Source organism: Cynocephalus volans, chromosome 7 (genome assembly GCF_027409185.1).
Source record: "Cynocephalus volans isolate mCynVol1 chromosome 7, mCynVol1.pri, whole genome shotgun sequence".
NCBI lineage: Eukaryota > Metazoa > Chordata > Mammalia > Dermoptera > Cynocephalidae > Cynocephalus > Cynocephalus volans.
The window spans coordinates 107,528,875-107,545,385 of record NC_084466.1 but is presented as its reverse complement, the minus strand read 5'-3'; the positions used below and the strand labels follow the sequence as shown (position 1 = coordinate 107,545,385).

At 41.7% G+C, this 16,511-nt stretch overlaps 1 protein-coding gene across 3 annotated transcripts in view; it reads right to left on the bottom strand.

The window, feature by feature from the left end:
- Positions 1–1,249: 1,249 nt before the first annotated feature.
- Positions 1,250–16,511, bottom strand: part of RHOBTB1 (Rho related BTB domain containing 1) — a 60,748-nt gene continuing 45,486 nt past the window's right edge. For all 3 annotated transcript variants that reach the window (XM_063102778.1, XM_063102780.1, XM_063102781.1), the window contains 5 exons: positions 15,787–15,905; positions 9,646–9,796; positions 6,698–6,786; positions 3,911–4,016; positions 1,250–3,416 (listed from right to left, as the gene is read on the bottom strand). In XM_063102778.1, the coding sequence (XP_062958848.1) occupies positions 3,247–3,416; positions 3,911–4,016; positions 6,698–6,786; positions 9,646–9,796; positions 15,787–15,905 (635 nt within the window). In that variant the 3' untranslated portion in view covers positions 1,250–3,246. The remainder of the gene's footprint in view (positions 3,417–3,910; positions 4,017–6,697; positions 6,787–9,645; positions 9,797–15,786; positions 15,906–16,511) is intronic.

Here is a 16,511-nt window from a genome sequence, read left to right as displayed (position 1 = left end):
ATATCTAACTGATGAGCACCTGCATACTAACCCAGTAAAAAAACCACACATCTAAGTGGCTTAAGTAAAAATATCCCATTTACATACACATACAACACAAACACATTCTCCCTGGCTAACTTTTACCTCTACAACTTTTATGCAATAGTCACATTCTTCTAGAAAAGAGAAATAATTGCGAGTTGACCACTATATATATACATATATTTACATTCAAGAAATACCCATTTCAAGAAAAAGGCTGGAGAATCTTCAGCTTGCAGGTAAGCATTCATTTCAAAAATGCTGCACTCACAAGACAGCTTCAAATTCAGGATTCATTTTGTTCTTTCTTCTGACTAGTAGAACTTATTCTACCGAGCCAATGTCATAGCAGTGAAAACTGAATTTGATAACTGATGTACCACACAATGGAAGCAAGTGTAAAATAAATTCTTAGAAACATTGGATTTTTGCTTTTGAGTGTCCATAATGAAAATATTTGAGTTCCCTGTAGACCAGTAGGATTTGTGGTTCCCAAAATGCCAAAATAGGGGTGTTGAAATTCCTGATGATTTGCCAAGAAATTACCCTGGGAATAACTAAGACCACACCTTTCTAAAGGTAAAACTCCCCTGGTATGCTTCATGTAAAAGGTGCCATGATTGGGACCACCCACCTTCAAAGACATGGGAATGTGTTGGAAATCTCATTGTTTTCTTTTTATAGCTATTTCTTATAGTGGTCAACTCCTTCCCTTGGAGTTATAGGGAACTTGCCACTCACAAAAGTTCCCCTGTGAGATCTCACTCGAGACCCTTCTCTCTGAGCTTGGGTAAACATTACACTACCTAGAAGTCCAGAAATTGTTTTCAGATTTTCCTAAGCGCTTTCTCGGATTTGCTTCTGAAGAACGTGAGCCTGCCAATTCAGACCATTCACTTAATTGCTGGCAGAGTTTTCCAAATCCAGATTATGATAAATCCATTAGGATAGAGATGTTATTTCTTCTCCCCTCCCCTCCAAGTCTGTACCGTCTCTAGAGACATAACTGTATTAGCCAAGAAAAGAGCAAGATACCCTACTTAGATCACGGCATTGGAATCTCTGCTGACAACACTAAAAGCAAGGATGACAATCATTCAAACTGCTTTGTCACTGGAGCACACACAAGCCCCCATGACCCAGCACCTTTCAAGTTCCGATAGTTTTCAAAAAGCTATTAAACTGCACACATGATATAGCAGTCCTTAAAATAAAACTGGAGGCATTTTGTAGCTAAACAATTTTATTGGCTTTTTGTGAAATAAAAAACACAAACCACAATCGTTAAAGGCCATAATCAGCATCAACCAAATGAACCAGCCACTTGGTTACAGTAGCTGATAACACTAGTGGATATTATTGCTTATATCCCAAGTTCATTTATATGTCCATTACATTTTGGCAAGATTACAATCAAATGGGAGCTTTGGTTGTATAAATTCAACTCTGACTACTTACTGAAAACTCAACCTCTACCATTTTATGATGGGATACATGCCAATTCTTCCTGAGTCTTGACATTTATCCTCTCATTCTATCTCCTTCCTCCTTCCATTAATGATTTACAACCCTACTGAAAAAAAATTAAGGTAGACGTATTTATAACCATCCCTACTCTATTGCCCCTTCTTTCGTCACGAGAAGGTGATGCATTTCGGGGACTCTCCAAGCTCTTGTATCTCATGTCTTTCCACTGCCAGTAATAAACGCCCATCTGTAATCTAGAGATGCTTTCGAATGCATAAAAGGCTGTCAGTATTGGGGTTTGAACTCACCTGTCTTTCCCATCTTCTGAAAAGCTAGAAAAAAATAAAAACAAAACCAACAGCCCTTAGCATCCCAAGAGAATGAGTCCCAATCCCTGCCACATGACATCTCATGGCAGGTACGGAGCTGTGGCCTTAAGATGCTGTGTGTGTGTGTGTGTGTGTGTGTGTGTATGCTGTAACATTTTCATTACAGACAAGCAATGACTGACTGCCTCTCAACAGCTCCCCTGCTCTACACTTTCTACTTTAACACTGAAAACTCAGAATGACGAAAAGTCAGAACTAACTCACAATAGCACCATTTCCTGCACTTTTGGAATTTAGATTCCTTTCTGTGTTGGAGAATGCAGGGACCCAGCCTCCAGCTTTGTGCTTTCACAGGCCCTGCTGAATTTCAGCAGGCGTGGGTGGTCTGCCTTAGTCTACTTCTGCAGCAACATGAATTTTCCCTGGGAAGAGTTAGAAATACGTGTCTTACAAAGTGAAGTTGGCCACAGGTGAGAGACCTGAGGAAGCCTGTTTCTGGTGGTGAGATGTTACAAGCCTGCAGATGGCGGGACAGAGTCTGGGGACCTTTTTCCTTGCCATCTCAGTTCAAGTCAATGGAGAATCTGCATGCAGAAGCATGGCAAGATCAAGGAATACTGAGCAATCCAAACACCAATGCTCTAATGGTGTCTTATATATTCAGGTCCACCAGTGAGTTTGCCCTGGATAATGCTGGGATTTAATAAGCCCTTCTAATGATTATAAAGATTATCCTCTTGAGTCTAGACATTTGAAACAACAGAATATTTGATATCACTATATTTTACATGGCACATATAATTACTAGCACTTACACGGCAAATATTGTAAATACACATTCTTCGAGTTGCCTTGGTTATTATACCGATGTTATTCAGCAGAACAAAGATTAAACACTCTCCAAGTTGCACTTTGGGAGATTTCAGTCCAATCCCTTACTTCACAACAAAAGGATAACCCTGTAATTACATAATAAAGCCCAGTGGTCAGGTGGGTGAAGAGAATCACAGGGCGACTTCAGGGTCAGTTTATGGCCTGTAAAATAAAGTAATACATAGTATTTTTCATTTCAACAAAATACAAGAGACCATATAAAAATATTTTCCAATTTGGAATCTGAAACATGAAAGCTGGATTTTTTTTTCTTTGTATAAAAAGAAACAAAATAACAGACTAAAGTTTATTAAGCCTCCTAACAAAAACTACACTATCAGTGGAAGGAAGGCAGCGAGACTGGCTTCCCTGTGTGTCGGGCTCGCTGCTGGTGAGCTTGTGCTTCGATCCTAACAAAGAGAAATGCACAGAAGTGGAGGAAGGTCAGTGCCTGGAACCTGAACTACACCGTATCTCTAAGAAGAGGACTAATTTTACAGTAGTGCTGTGAAAAGTGGTGTATCAGATTACTGATTTCTTTCTCTCTCCCTCCTCAGGCGACCGCGGGAGATGAACTCCAGAAGCACCACTTCCGTCGCGAGTGATGTTTATTTAGTGCCATGTCTTCCTTCTCTCGCTCCCTTTTCACACGCTGGTAGTGGTCTTCCTCCTTCAGGTACCACACGGGGGGCCAGCGGTGCCGCTCAAAGTATTCCTGGTTGTCTGGTGAAAGGAAGATGCTGATGGTAAGACCTGCTGTTCATTAACTATTCCTATGTGCTTGTGCTTGCCATATATCCTCTCAACAGCCTGATGCGGCAGGGGCTCTGATTAGGAACATGTGCAGGCTAAATTTGCAAACACTAAAGTTTTGAGAGGTAGAATCTCTTCCCTAAAGTCGTGCAGCTGGGCACTGAGAACCTGGACCCAGGCCTGCTTGATCGCAGAGTGTAAGCTAGCTCCTAAGGGCACCTCCCTTGGCAAGGGGAAGCCAGCACTTGCAGTATGCTCTGCAGCAGGGCACCCAGAGCCCTAGCCCACCCAAATCCCTCAAGCATGAAGCTCTCCAACAAGAATTCCCAGCCTGCATTCCATGTCATGTCACATGAATATCTGACCGCCATGAGGTGACCCTGTTCCTTCCCAGGGAAACGGAAGGGAAGCGCTTTGGTCAGAGGTGAGGAGAGCTGCATGGATGGGGAACTGCACAGTCTCACCTGCAGACTTGGATTTGATTTCCTTGCGGAACTTGGAACACACGCTGTTGTAGTTGGTGCAGATGTGGTGCAGACACCAGGCGGCCAGCTGGTGGGCATTGTGAAACTGCAGAAAAGTGACCAAAAGGGGGTCAGACTCGAGTTTCTAAAGGGGGGCCACAAAGAAACTGGAAGCCATTGTAAGGGTGAAAAGAAATAAAGAGCCCATATAACCAATTCAGTCTACCTCTTGTTTTGACCGAAGTGCTTTGACTTTGGCCATGGCTCAGATACCCGCCAAGTGTAATGGGGGGGCACACCCGTTCCTTACCCTCCCATCATAGGTGCACCAAAAGTAATTGTACCAGATCAGGAGTTTAAAGTATGCCTTGCCCTCTGCCCCACTTGGCCCTATAGTGATAAGCAACCGCAGCCTCTGGAAGACACCAGCCAGGAGCAGAAAGCTGCAATGTCATCTCTGTTTAAGGAAGCCTTGGCAATGGAATAATATTCCATGTCGCATGTCAGAGCTCAGCTTGCTGGGGCCAAAGATCTGAAAGAGGAGACTGCGGAATGTGTGATTGTCCTTACACCTGTCCTTTGGTTATGTAAGAAGAGCAGGTGCTTGGTATGGGCAGGGGAGGCGGGATCCAAATGCCACTCTTCTTTCTGAGCAGGTGCTCAGAAAAGGGAGGTCGCAGCTGAGGTAGTTGTAACAGGAAAAGACATGATGCTCAAAAATCGACAGTCAACTCCCCATCCCCTCCCCAGACCTGGCAGGACTGCCCCCACCCCTCACTCTTTCTGTCCCTGCCCTTAGATATCTGTTCTGTTGTCTGTTGCTACTGGTGTTTCTTTGGTCAGGTGAAAGCCTGGAACCTTCTGCATGGTTCCTCTGCAGCCTGTATCCACTGTAAAGGCCAACAGAAAAGCCAAATCCTCAGAAACCCACTCAAGAGACTCTCTGAAAATCACAACCCCTCACATCAGAGACAGTTTTAACTGTGCTTCCAACTTCTCTTGACGTTAGGTTTCTCTCTGAACATAAGATTGGAGCAGTGGTGTGCCGGGTTGGCTTGTACCACCAAAGAGAGCCAGTGTGTGCATTTCTTCCCTACTCTGACATCAGTGACTTCATGTTGTTATAATCGGCCACAGTGGGAGTATTTACACCATGGAAACAGGAAAATGCAACAGATCAGTCCCACTGCCCCCAAGCTGACTGTGAAATCACCAGCACAGCACTGGGTTAGGGTCTGATGAACGAGCTTAGACTTGGGACAGCCCATGCTAAACTCTTGCTGCCACAGCTTGTCAGAGCTTGGCAGTAATTGTATTATTTCCTTGCAGGGTGTGTGTGTAGGGGTGAGAGGGGTGGGTGAGAGAGGGGGGAACACAGAGCAAACAAATAGACACAACTGCAAATCATTACCTCAAGTGAACTGGCCCTGCATGAAATTCTGGGTCATTTGAGTTTTCTCTAGGAGGAATACTCATAGAGAGAGCTCAAGTCATAAACTGTCCCCCAGGCCTGTTTCAAAAGATGCCAGATTCCAAGTGTGGACAGCCAGTTTTGATGGGGACTTGCAGATTCTACTGCAGTAGAGTCTGTTCTCGGTTTTTACTGTAACCGCTATTAGACTGTTTTCCTCATTGGATTTTCATAATTTGTATTTGTGTCCGTTTCTTTCTTTCCCTTGCCTCCGACTGCCCTGAGAGCAGAGAATCTAATCTCCTGCTTGTATGTACATGTCCTCTGCCTAGGGTGGTGCCAGTACTTGGGGAGAAAATAACACACATTTGTTACACGTGAAGTGGGAATGAACAGGCTGCTGGGAAGGCCAGTCCACCTCCCTCCTTTCTGAGCCTGTGCCATCTCCTCTGGCCACAGTTGGAATGGCCTGGGCAACACCTGCTGTCTGCCACCTCCTCTCCCTTGATTAGGAAATACTGATTTAAATGGCCTGGCCTGGGACTTAGTAAGCCATGGCCCTAATTGACACAGGGAACAAAGAGAGCCAAACCCAACAGGCTGAAGAAAAGACTGAAGAGTTTGCTCTCAGTTCTCTCAGAGTGTTAACTCCTCATGAATTAGTCTGCGTCAGGGCTGGATCATGCTGCGCATGTGCCTTGCGTCGTGAGAGGGCTTCTGCTCTGCAGGGCTCGCTCCTGAACGCCCTCTACTATGTGATTCTCACAATAATGTGTAAGGCTGGTAGGGTGTGAATTACCATCCCCATTTCTCTGAATGAAGAAACTGAGGCAGAGTGCAGCTTTGTGCCTTGAGGAGGTTCGTCAGTTATAAAGCTGAAACTGAATCTTGGTCCTTCTCTGGAAGAAGACTGCAAGAGTGTATTGCATTATGGAATTACCATATCAATATGAAAAAATACTAATTTTAGAAAACTCCAGGAGAGCTGCAGTGAGATGTTTGTTAACAGGGGGCATTACAGGCTTCATGGAATTCTAGAAACTGTCTACTCTTGGCCATATACGTGTCCAAGAATTCAAAGGAGAGAGACCTGCCCCACCCCCCATCATGTCCCAAGTGGTTTTTCCATGTGTGAAGTCGATGCCTTAGGGGACAGTGGGACTGGTGTGGGCGTGGGGTCCTTGTTTTTTCAAACGATGCCCAGCAAGCTGAATGGTGCATGAAATGTAAAACTCTCAGATCTCAGTGTACACAGGGGGCCTCTGTGACTCAGTGGTGACATCTTTATTTAGACAGATGCAACAGTGGACTATTTCATTAGCATTAAATGAACTGGTTGAACACACTAAAAAGGTGAAAAGCAAACTGTTACAAACCTGGGCCAATTCCAGATAGGACAGCACTTCCCCGTCGATGCCCACGCCACTCACAGCGGCCTTGGTCAGCTCCTGCACAGCGTGCTGCTCTGAGGAAAGAGAGGGGCAGGAGGACGTGAAACCATGCCCTGCGCACCAGACATCTTGCCTGGCAGGGTGCTCTGGGACTACGTAAGAAAGGAAGAAATAAAGGACACAGCTCTGGACAGCCATCTGAACTGGACACAGGGTCCATTCTGATGTGTGCCTTTCAGTACGCAGAGTTCTGGTCTCCAGCCATCGTACTGACATCTCTGGGGATTCTTGCTTGGGCTTCTGAGATAGCCAGACATACTAGCACTGTCCTGTCCAGGATGGTAACCACTGGCCACAGGAGACTATTTAAACTTAAATTAATTAAAATTAAATGAAATTAAAAGTTCAGTTCCTCAGTCACACTAGCCACATGAAGTGCTCAACAGCCACATATGGCCACTGTATTGGACAATGGTTTGTCCAAATATATAAAAGGTTTCCATCATTGCAGTAAGTTCTACTGGACAGTGTAGCTCTAGACAGTCTAGCACCTCCCTAGAATCCTCTAGACACATTCCTGTTTGACAGTTTACCCGCTCGTATCGGTCCAATTCTCAATAACCCATGACAGTGGAGAGACTGCATGACAGAGGAATAAGTCTGTGTGGGACATTAAAAAGGCGAATGCACACGTCTGTCTCAACAGCTACGAATGGATGACATATTGTGCAACCTCTTCGATTATAAAGTCTGGGGAGACCTTCAGCCAAAAGTAACAAAAACCCAGTTGGGAGAGGCATTTCTGCTTGGGAGCTGTGTGCAAGGCTTCTAAATTGAATTTAAATTGTGGTTCTGGTACTGAGCTAACCATCTCTTTCCTCTGTCTGGGCTGTCACCTGCCTCTGGGATTGACATATGTGGGTACGCCTTGGCCCAGCATTTCTAGCTCTTTGATGCCTATGTCCTCTCTAGCGTTGCATATGTTTTCCTAATGCAGGAGAGTGTCCAAATCAAGCCTACTCTCTGCTCCGGCTCTGCATACTTGTTAGTTGGTATGTCTATGTCTGGGCAATAAGGCATCTGGAATTGAATGGTATCTCTGGCACCACCTTCCTCAGTCAGATTGACAGACACAGAACTATTTGGAACTAAATTTCCTGGAGAATTCATCCAGGCTCTTTAAGTTTAGATAACTGCAACGTTTCTTAATATCCGTTTAACACTGGCTCATAAAGCATTTTCACGTCAGAAACTCATTTTTAAACACCATGTTCTAAATACTGTATACTAGACAGTATCCACCAGATACTATAAATGATTAAAGGAACCATCTTCTGTACATTAAATAATCATAACATCAATAACAACATTTAATAAAACTAAACGTATGCGGAAGTCTGGATGTCACACAAGAAGCTTTCTTTGGGTCAGTTAAAAAAAAAAAAACTTTTATGGACAAATAAATCCTATGTTTTCATTGCCAGACTTAATATTTAAGCAAAAATGGCCTTTCTCTGAGACTGATCACATACCCTGTTTGACAGATTGAGCTCCAAATTACTTTTGCCCATTTCAAAAAGATTGAATTTATCCTCAAGGGACAAATACTTGTAAAACCTGTGGATAGTTTAGTTAAATGGATTGGAACTCATATTTCTGGAGGCAAAAAAAAGGGCTTGCCCACTGAAGCCGCCTAGAGTTAGTATTATAAAGTAGTACATTCATTTGGATCTGTAACTTCAGGTATATTGGTTAAAAACAGTTTAAAAAAAAATCTGACAGTGATGTATCAACTCTTTCTATCCAATGGGGGAAGAAATTGGGGGAAGAGAATACGTTGCTCTCTGGTAAGTTGTGTGTAGCAGAAACCTGGAGCATGAAAAATCTTTTTTCCAAAGACAATGCCAAAAAGTTGAGGGCAGATAGGACTGGTTGGTTTGTTCATACGTTCATCTTCATTCACTGGATTATTCAACAAATATTTATTGAGAACTTAATATGCTCAGACACTTTTTTACATGCAGGGGACTGGCCCATGAACAAGACAGGCACTGTCTCTGCTTTCCTGGTTAACAGGAATCAACTAAATATAGTGATAAACACCCAGATTGTGAATTGACACCTCTGGTGAATAAAGCTGAAGATTTAAATTCAAGAAAAAGATATTTAAATGCACATTTCCTATGTAGACCTGCTTCAGCTTACCAAGAAATGATACATAAGATTTTCTGAAGTCAAGCCAAGTCTCCCTTCTTCTCTGTCTCCCAAAATGAACCTGACAATGTCAGAACATTTTCTAAAATAGCTTTAAGAAAACCACTTACATAATGCTTACTATGTGCCAGACACTGTTCTAAGGACTATATATATTTTAACTCATTTAATCTTCATAACAACTCTATGGTAGAATATCTCCATTTTAAAGAGAGAGAAAGCTTAGACACACAGCTACAGTCAAATAAAGGGCAATGTCACCCAGCCAGTAAATGGCAGAGCCAGGAATTGAACCTGGCAGTCTGGCTCTGTGGTCTTTGTTCTTAACCACTGCATCTACTGCCTTTTTCTTAAAGACAGTATCTGTGCACACATTAGGGGGATAATGCAGACAGAATAGTTTTATTTCAAATTCCATAGCCCACAAATGATTCAGCTAGCATAGAGCATGTGCGTCAAGGGCAGAGGTCATACCTTACCAATCTTTACATTTGCGTCACCTAACGGGACCTGCTGCAAAGTAGGTGCTAAAGAAATATTTGTTGAATAGAATTGGACTGTCTGATACATTTGATCAATTCTTATCACCCTGCATAAGACAGTCCTATTTTGGGGATAAAAAAAATATTTTTATTCCCTGGAAATATTATTTTTGTTTAAATGTGATTTTGATAAATATAACAGTCAGACACTGCATGGCCTTGAGTCATCAGCCTTACCTGCAAGTGCAACCAAGTGTGGCAGGCAAAATCTGTTTGCCAAGGCAATTAATTCCAGTGGGTCCAGGTCCAAGTTAGGTGACAACTGCTTGTTATAGAGATAATCCAATACCGCTTGCATTGACATCTTGTTTATGTTCGGGAGATATACCTGAAATATTATATGAAAAGCTAAATTCTGCTGAAGAAAGCAGGGAGTGAGCACATTTTCAGGCCGTGCTGCTTATAGATATCCCAACTGTGTGACTTGATACTGGCAAGTCTCAGACACCTGCTTTGAGACTGTGCATAGAAGTCATTCAGTATTTACGGCTTTAAACATAACAGTTTTGATTTGTAGATGACAAACGAGTGGAGTTGCCTGACAAAGCCTCATTTGGAATTTTTAAATGGCTATTTGGATTTATAAATCAGACAAATGGGTTGTAAATGTATGATGACATTAGGGGCCCTACTTGCCAAGCACCTTATAATACTCTATTGTGGAAAAAGAAATCTCCTAGCAACATGACAAGTGTTGGAGGGAGGGGAGTGGAGCTGCAAACACACTGTTGTGGACATGTGGCAGAGCCCAGCTCTCTAAGATGTCAAAATAGAGGATGAGCAACCACCCTTGCTGCCACAGTGACTGGCTTGATTTCGACATTCTGTCAGTATATGCTAGCACGATATATATGCTTTATTGTGTTTTTCCTACAACCACATGGATTTGGAACCACTGAAATGTTATCAGGTACTGGTAGAAGCAGAGAATCCAAAGGAGTCCTTGCCTGGGACACATGGGGGAGTAGTTTGTTGGGTATGGTGAACTGGCCCCTGTAGGACTCGCCCTCTCCTTCCTGAGTACCTGTAGTTGTTGTGTGTACACATGCATGCTAGAGTTTACTGGAGAGTCAGGGCCTGCCTGGGAGGCAGAGTTCCAGACAAATGGGTATGGATCAACGGGGATGTATGCTGTATAGCAGCTACTCTTTATTTTCAGTCTTTAACCCATGAGACAGGCCCCGGAGTAGTACAGAATGGCTAGATTGTGTTTACTATGGTAATATTGATGATTATAATAACTACTCTTAATTGAAGACCTTCTATTCACCAGGCATTGTGCTAAGCTTTCCACATGCACTATTTAATTTGATCCTTATATCTGCCCTAGGAGGAAGAGACTATTATTTTTGCCATTTTAGAGACAAGCAAATTGAAGTTCAGGGAGTTAAGTCTTGGGTCCAAGGGTCATAGAGATAGTTAGTAGTGATTGGGATTTAAACCCAGGGAGTATAATTCTAAAGTCTACGTTCAGAATTGCTGTGCACTACTAGAAACCCTTAATGGCAAGTAGGCAAAGGTTTGGGTTACAGAACAATAAGGCACCATATTTCACTAACGGTTTTTAAGAACTAGATTTCTCATTCAAAAGGATGAACAGTTATGAACTTCTTGGTTCATGTACTTAATAAATCTCTATATAAATATAAATGCATATAAAGATGCATATAAAGATACATATCTATATATTATATATGATTACATATACATATACATGATTATATCTACATATCATATGAGGGTTCTTCAAAAAGTTCATGGAAAATGCATATTATGAAATTGTTTAAGAATTGTTTAAGCTATAGAAAACTTCTATGTTATTCTCCTGTGCAGCCAACAGACACCTCAGAGAGGAAACATCCTTTCAGATAGGTAGAGCTGTCCCTTAATGTATCATAGGGAAGGCCCAGAAAAACTTCTAGAAATATCAAGAAACTTACCCTTCCCTTTTAATTGGTCAGTGAAAACAACAATTATGATTCCATAAATAAGCTGCATAGATCATTAACATAAATGATGTGATAAGCGTGATCTTTTCAAGTTTCTAGAATAACCTCTACAATAGATAGAACTCGATGAGTAGAAACTATTAATGATATTATTATTTTAAAATAAATAAGCCATTGTACATGCTGGGTCATCTGCAGCATACAGATGTTGGAATGGTATTCTTCCCTTCAACCAGCTGTATCTACAAACAAATAACTGCTATTCAAGTGAGTCTAACACCAGTTATACTTGTGTGTATGCTTACATACATAGACATTTATATACACATGCATTCGTCTTAGATAATGAATTTATTTATAGATACACACACAAACTTGTTTCTGTGTGTATGAACACATGACGACATTTCATTTCTCTAGAATAATGTTTGGATTAGTACAATTTTCTAGATAATTGAAGGTTAATTAAGTTGCAAAACTTTAAAATTTAAACCATTTTGATAGTGAAAGTATCCACATTTTACGAAGTGCTAAGTGCTATAAGATGTTAGTAATTGTTAATATAAGAAATCCCAGAGCTTCCTACAAACACCTACTCGCTCAGAGATGGGGATATCTGCTGCTTCTGAAAACAATGCCTTTGGGGACAGAGCAAAAGTCTGGGGCAACCCCAGGGACATGTCACTAAAATGCTGTATGACCTCTGATAAATCACTCAACCTCTCCTACCCTTAGTTTCCTCATATTTTTATGGGAGGAATTTGGAATGGATGCTATCTAAAATTTTTTCTTTTTCACTGTGGCTCTGGGCTTTGAAAATATTCAGATTAATGTTAGCATTTTTTGGTAAAGAATGTATTCTAAATCATTGCTTAAAGAAAAAAAAAGGCCTGTTAGAAATACAAATGGCAAAATGGACTTCCTAAATAAAAAGAAGTTATTTCTGGCAGAAGGAGATACCAGATTCCAGTGAGTGCCCTGACCCCAAATTCCCAAGGTCCCCAGAGTGTTCTGACATTTGTAATCACCCATGACCTGCTGTTTCCTTTTTGCTTAATATTATTAATCATTTTCAAAATGAATTTTTTGGGGGGCAAATAATGTTACAGATCCCTAGAAGTAACCATCAAATGATAATAAACTAAAAATACTTTCAGAACATGTATTTTTTTTCCTATGGCTAATTTTTTTTGAAAGCCTGTTTCTGTGATTTCGACATTTATGATTAACAGTTTAACAACAGACAGACCTTTTTGTAGCACTTAAAAAAATAATACAAATAAAGCTACACAAGAAATGGAATAAAAAATTTTGAATCCTACCTGCTAGATGTAGCTTAAAAAAAAAAATAATGAAAGAGAATATAATGCCACCCTAAACAATGTCCATATTTAGTTCAGTTGGTTTAAAATTTTAATTGGGAAGATTAGCTCAGACTATTAGGCTTATAATTAGAGATGGTCTCATAGAGAATGAAAAAGTATTCTAGATCCAGAGCATTGCTTACTACAACCCAGGCATGCATTTATAATGAACCACTTGCTGAGTGCCTCTGGGGAGAGAATTATGCTTACTGCTACATTTAAAGTAATGAGGAAAAATATAAGTAAAATACAGTGTCTTCTTGAATATTAAATGACAAAAAAAGTTAAAGTAATTTTAATAAGCATATTTTATTCTTTTCCGGATATGGATGTGAATTCTATTAATGCCAAAAAAAAAAAAAAAAAAAAAAAAAAAATTGGCTGATTTTCGTAGGGTAAGTTAGAATTTCAGATTTTCACAAGACAATAAAAGGTGGCCTTGAAAGGCCAAATCCCACATGTGAATACATATCTAAGTCAATCATAGAGCATTTATGGAGTGTTCACCTGAGTGCTCTTCCCTACTCCTATAACCACCTGTATCATACTTTCCTAGTTTAGAAAGGGAACTGGGGGCTTTTTAACTTAGAGCTGTCAGGGGACAAGGACTTTTTAACCATCTGTCATGGAAAGAATTCAATACAAATACTCCAGGATAATAGTCACTAACATTTGTTGAGTACATGTATGTTCTAGGCACCAAATTCTCATGCCTTATCTGCCCTTTGAAGAAAGTTCTCTTGTTATCCCCATTTTACAGATGAGGAAACAGTTTTAGAGAGGGTTGGTTGCTTGCCCAAGGTCAAGCTGAGACTACAGTTCATAACTCTTACATTACAGTCTACACTGGAAATAAAGAGAAGGGGCAGGCAAGGGTGGAAATATCAACAGTTCATGGCATTCTTAATATATTGGCTAAAAGAATTTTGACACAGACCTTTGGTTGCTTGGTTCTATAGTCTCTGTCTTTTGAGCTGGGCTGAATCTACACATGCCTATTAGTCTCAGCTACAGTTCTACGTGGTGAGTGATCTAGTCTTTCCAGGAGGCTGTGCTAAACAGGTGACCGCCTCCAGGAGAGACTATTAAACCACCATATATACATGTGCGTTCACTTTCACTGCCAAGTTTTTGTTTTGGTCACCTCCACTGCACATTTTAATCTGGAGACGATTACGGTCCATTCTGGGAAGGGATCAAGGGGATTAGCATTCGGGAGGTCAGCTCTGACAGTGTCCCTTTCTGCCTGGATTCCTGACCTTGATCAACTTCTCCCTGCTCGGTTACTAGCAGGCCCTCTGCTGCACGATCAGCATGCATTTAAGTGAGCTGGAAAAGTAAGGGGAGCAAGCCTCCGAGCTCTTTATCTCTGGAGATTACTGAAGTGGGTAACATGCCAATTGGATGAGGTTTTACTAATCGGTGACTACCCCACATTCTTCTTGGAAGTAAAAGAATGGCATCACCACCAACAATAATGGCAAAATGAGACCATTCATTTAATGCTTGCCAGGTGCTTTGCAAGTATTGACTCTTACATCTTACAACCACACTATGGGTTATTACTGTGTTTTCCAGATGGCGGCACTGGAGCTCAGAAAGGTTAAGTCACTTGCCCAAGGCCACACAACTTGAAAGTGAAGGAGTTGTGAGTTGAGCTCCACAGCCCCTTAGCTGTGAGGCCGCCACTATGCTGCAGTAGTCTCAGTAACAACGCTCCAAAATGCCTTTGGCCGTACAGGAGAGACTTTGATTAGTGAACCTCCTGATTTATAAAGGCTGTTAGACACCAGCAGAGGTCATCGGGATAATTCTAATGTCTTTTCCCCAAACAGCGGACAGCCTTTGCTGGGGGTTGGTTTAGGAGCAGCTACAGTTTGTTCTGGAAGCAGGAGGGTGGCCTAGTGACCTTCTCAGCCCCAGCCATGCCAGGCTTGTGATTCTAGGATTCTGTTTCCCTACTTGGGGATGCAAATCCAGGCTCCTGGGTCACCACGGGGGTGCTTAGATTTCTTGTGTGAGTGCCCCTTTTGAAAAGAGAGCTATTGTTTTCTGTATTTCTTTTAAAAGTTTGGAGCGATGCTGAGATAAGCAAAACAAGCCTCTTAGGACAATAAACTTGACGGGGTGTCCCCATGTTTTCTGAAAAAAAGATGTTAAAAAATACTTGCAAAACTCAACAAAAATGCTTGCTCACTCCTAAAGTTAGAAGTGCTTCCATAGAATTCTTTTTTTCTTTTCCAACAGAGTTTGTAAGAAGATAAAGACATAGGGTCTCTGAGATACTGCTTGCTCTGCTGCAAGGACATCCTTTTTTCGGAGATAGGCCTAGCGGCTGACAGGTGACCCGGCTGCTTGCACTAGACCTAAGTACTTTGAGAGGTGTGTTCACAGGAGTAACCACTGGCTCCATTACTGTTTCCTCACATTAAGCAACCTGAATGTCCCCTCACTATGGTGGAGAGGTCTGGGTAGAGTCTTGGGGAGTGTTGTAGCTCAAGGGAACCTCCAAGATGATCTTGTGCATCCCTCATTTGGCAAATGAAGATACTGAGGCACCAGGATGTGGCTTCTTAAGGTTCCCTGTCAGGTTAGCAGCAGCGCCGAGCCCAGGACTTAAGTGACTGAGGAACTCTTTTCAGTTTCCTGAGCTTCTGGAAGACAGTCGCCCCTTCTTGTACTTGATTTGGATAGTACCTTGCCTGGTGACATTTGCTAAAAGGTCCAGCTGATATCTTCGCTGGCAAGGAGAGATGTGGGGATGAAAGGATGGGCTGTGAGGAAAGCACTTGGGTGCACACACACACAAGTGACTGATAAACAACAGCTCCTCATAGCTGCCAAATTGAGGAAAGGGTGACCTAACCCTCAAGCACTGCCCAGGGAACTGTTTCATAGAGGCGGCTGAAGAATTGATGTCATCTGGGGCATTAAGCTCTTTCTATAAATACACACGCACCCACTCATTCATAAAGATGGCTCTGGGCTTTTAGGAAGGCACATACCTCACTGTTGGTGCTTTCCACAAACGACCCCCCGAACATGGCAGCCATCCACTCGCAGCTACAGATCAGCAGTGGCTTGTGGGCACTGATGGCTCCATCATCCAATTTAAATGTCACATCTGCCAAAGGACAGAGAAAACAACCATGAGCCTGCTTCCCCGAGAGCTTTGGCCAAGGCTGTGCTCCACCCGCACCTGTCCCTCTGCATCTCTCTCGCCCTCTCTTCCATATCTTTACTTACTGATTTCATGTCAGCCCCACCTCTGGCACACCCAATTCCTGCATTAAGGAGCACGCCTTTAAAATTCCATGTGTGGTCACAACACAAATTCTCTGAACAAGAAAGTAACACAAAAGAGAGGAACATTTTTCCTCCTCCTTATTATGAAAAATTTCAAACATATAGAATGGTGGAAAGAATAGTACAACGATCACTCACTTATCCATTGTTAACATTTTGCCATGTTTGCTTTAACTGTATGTGTATTTTTATATATTTTTATTTGTGTGCAGACTTTGTTTTTAACAGATAGCAGATACTTCACTCCTAACTACTTTATCACACATTTTCTAAAAATAAGAACATTCTCCTCAATGACCATACCACGATCACACCTAAGAAAATTAAAAATAATTCCCTAATATCATCCACTATCTAGTTCATATTTAAATTTCTCTAATTATCCCTAAATTGTGTTTCATAGCTTTAAAAAAAAAAACAAACA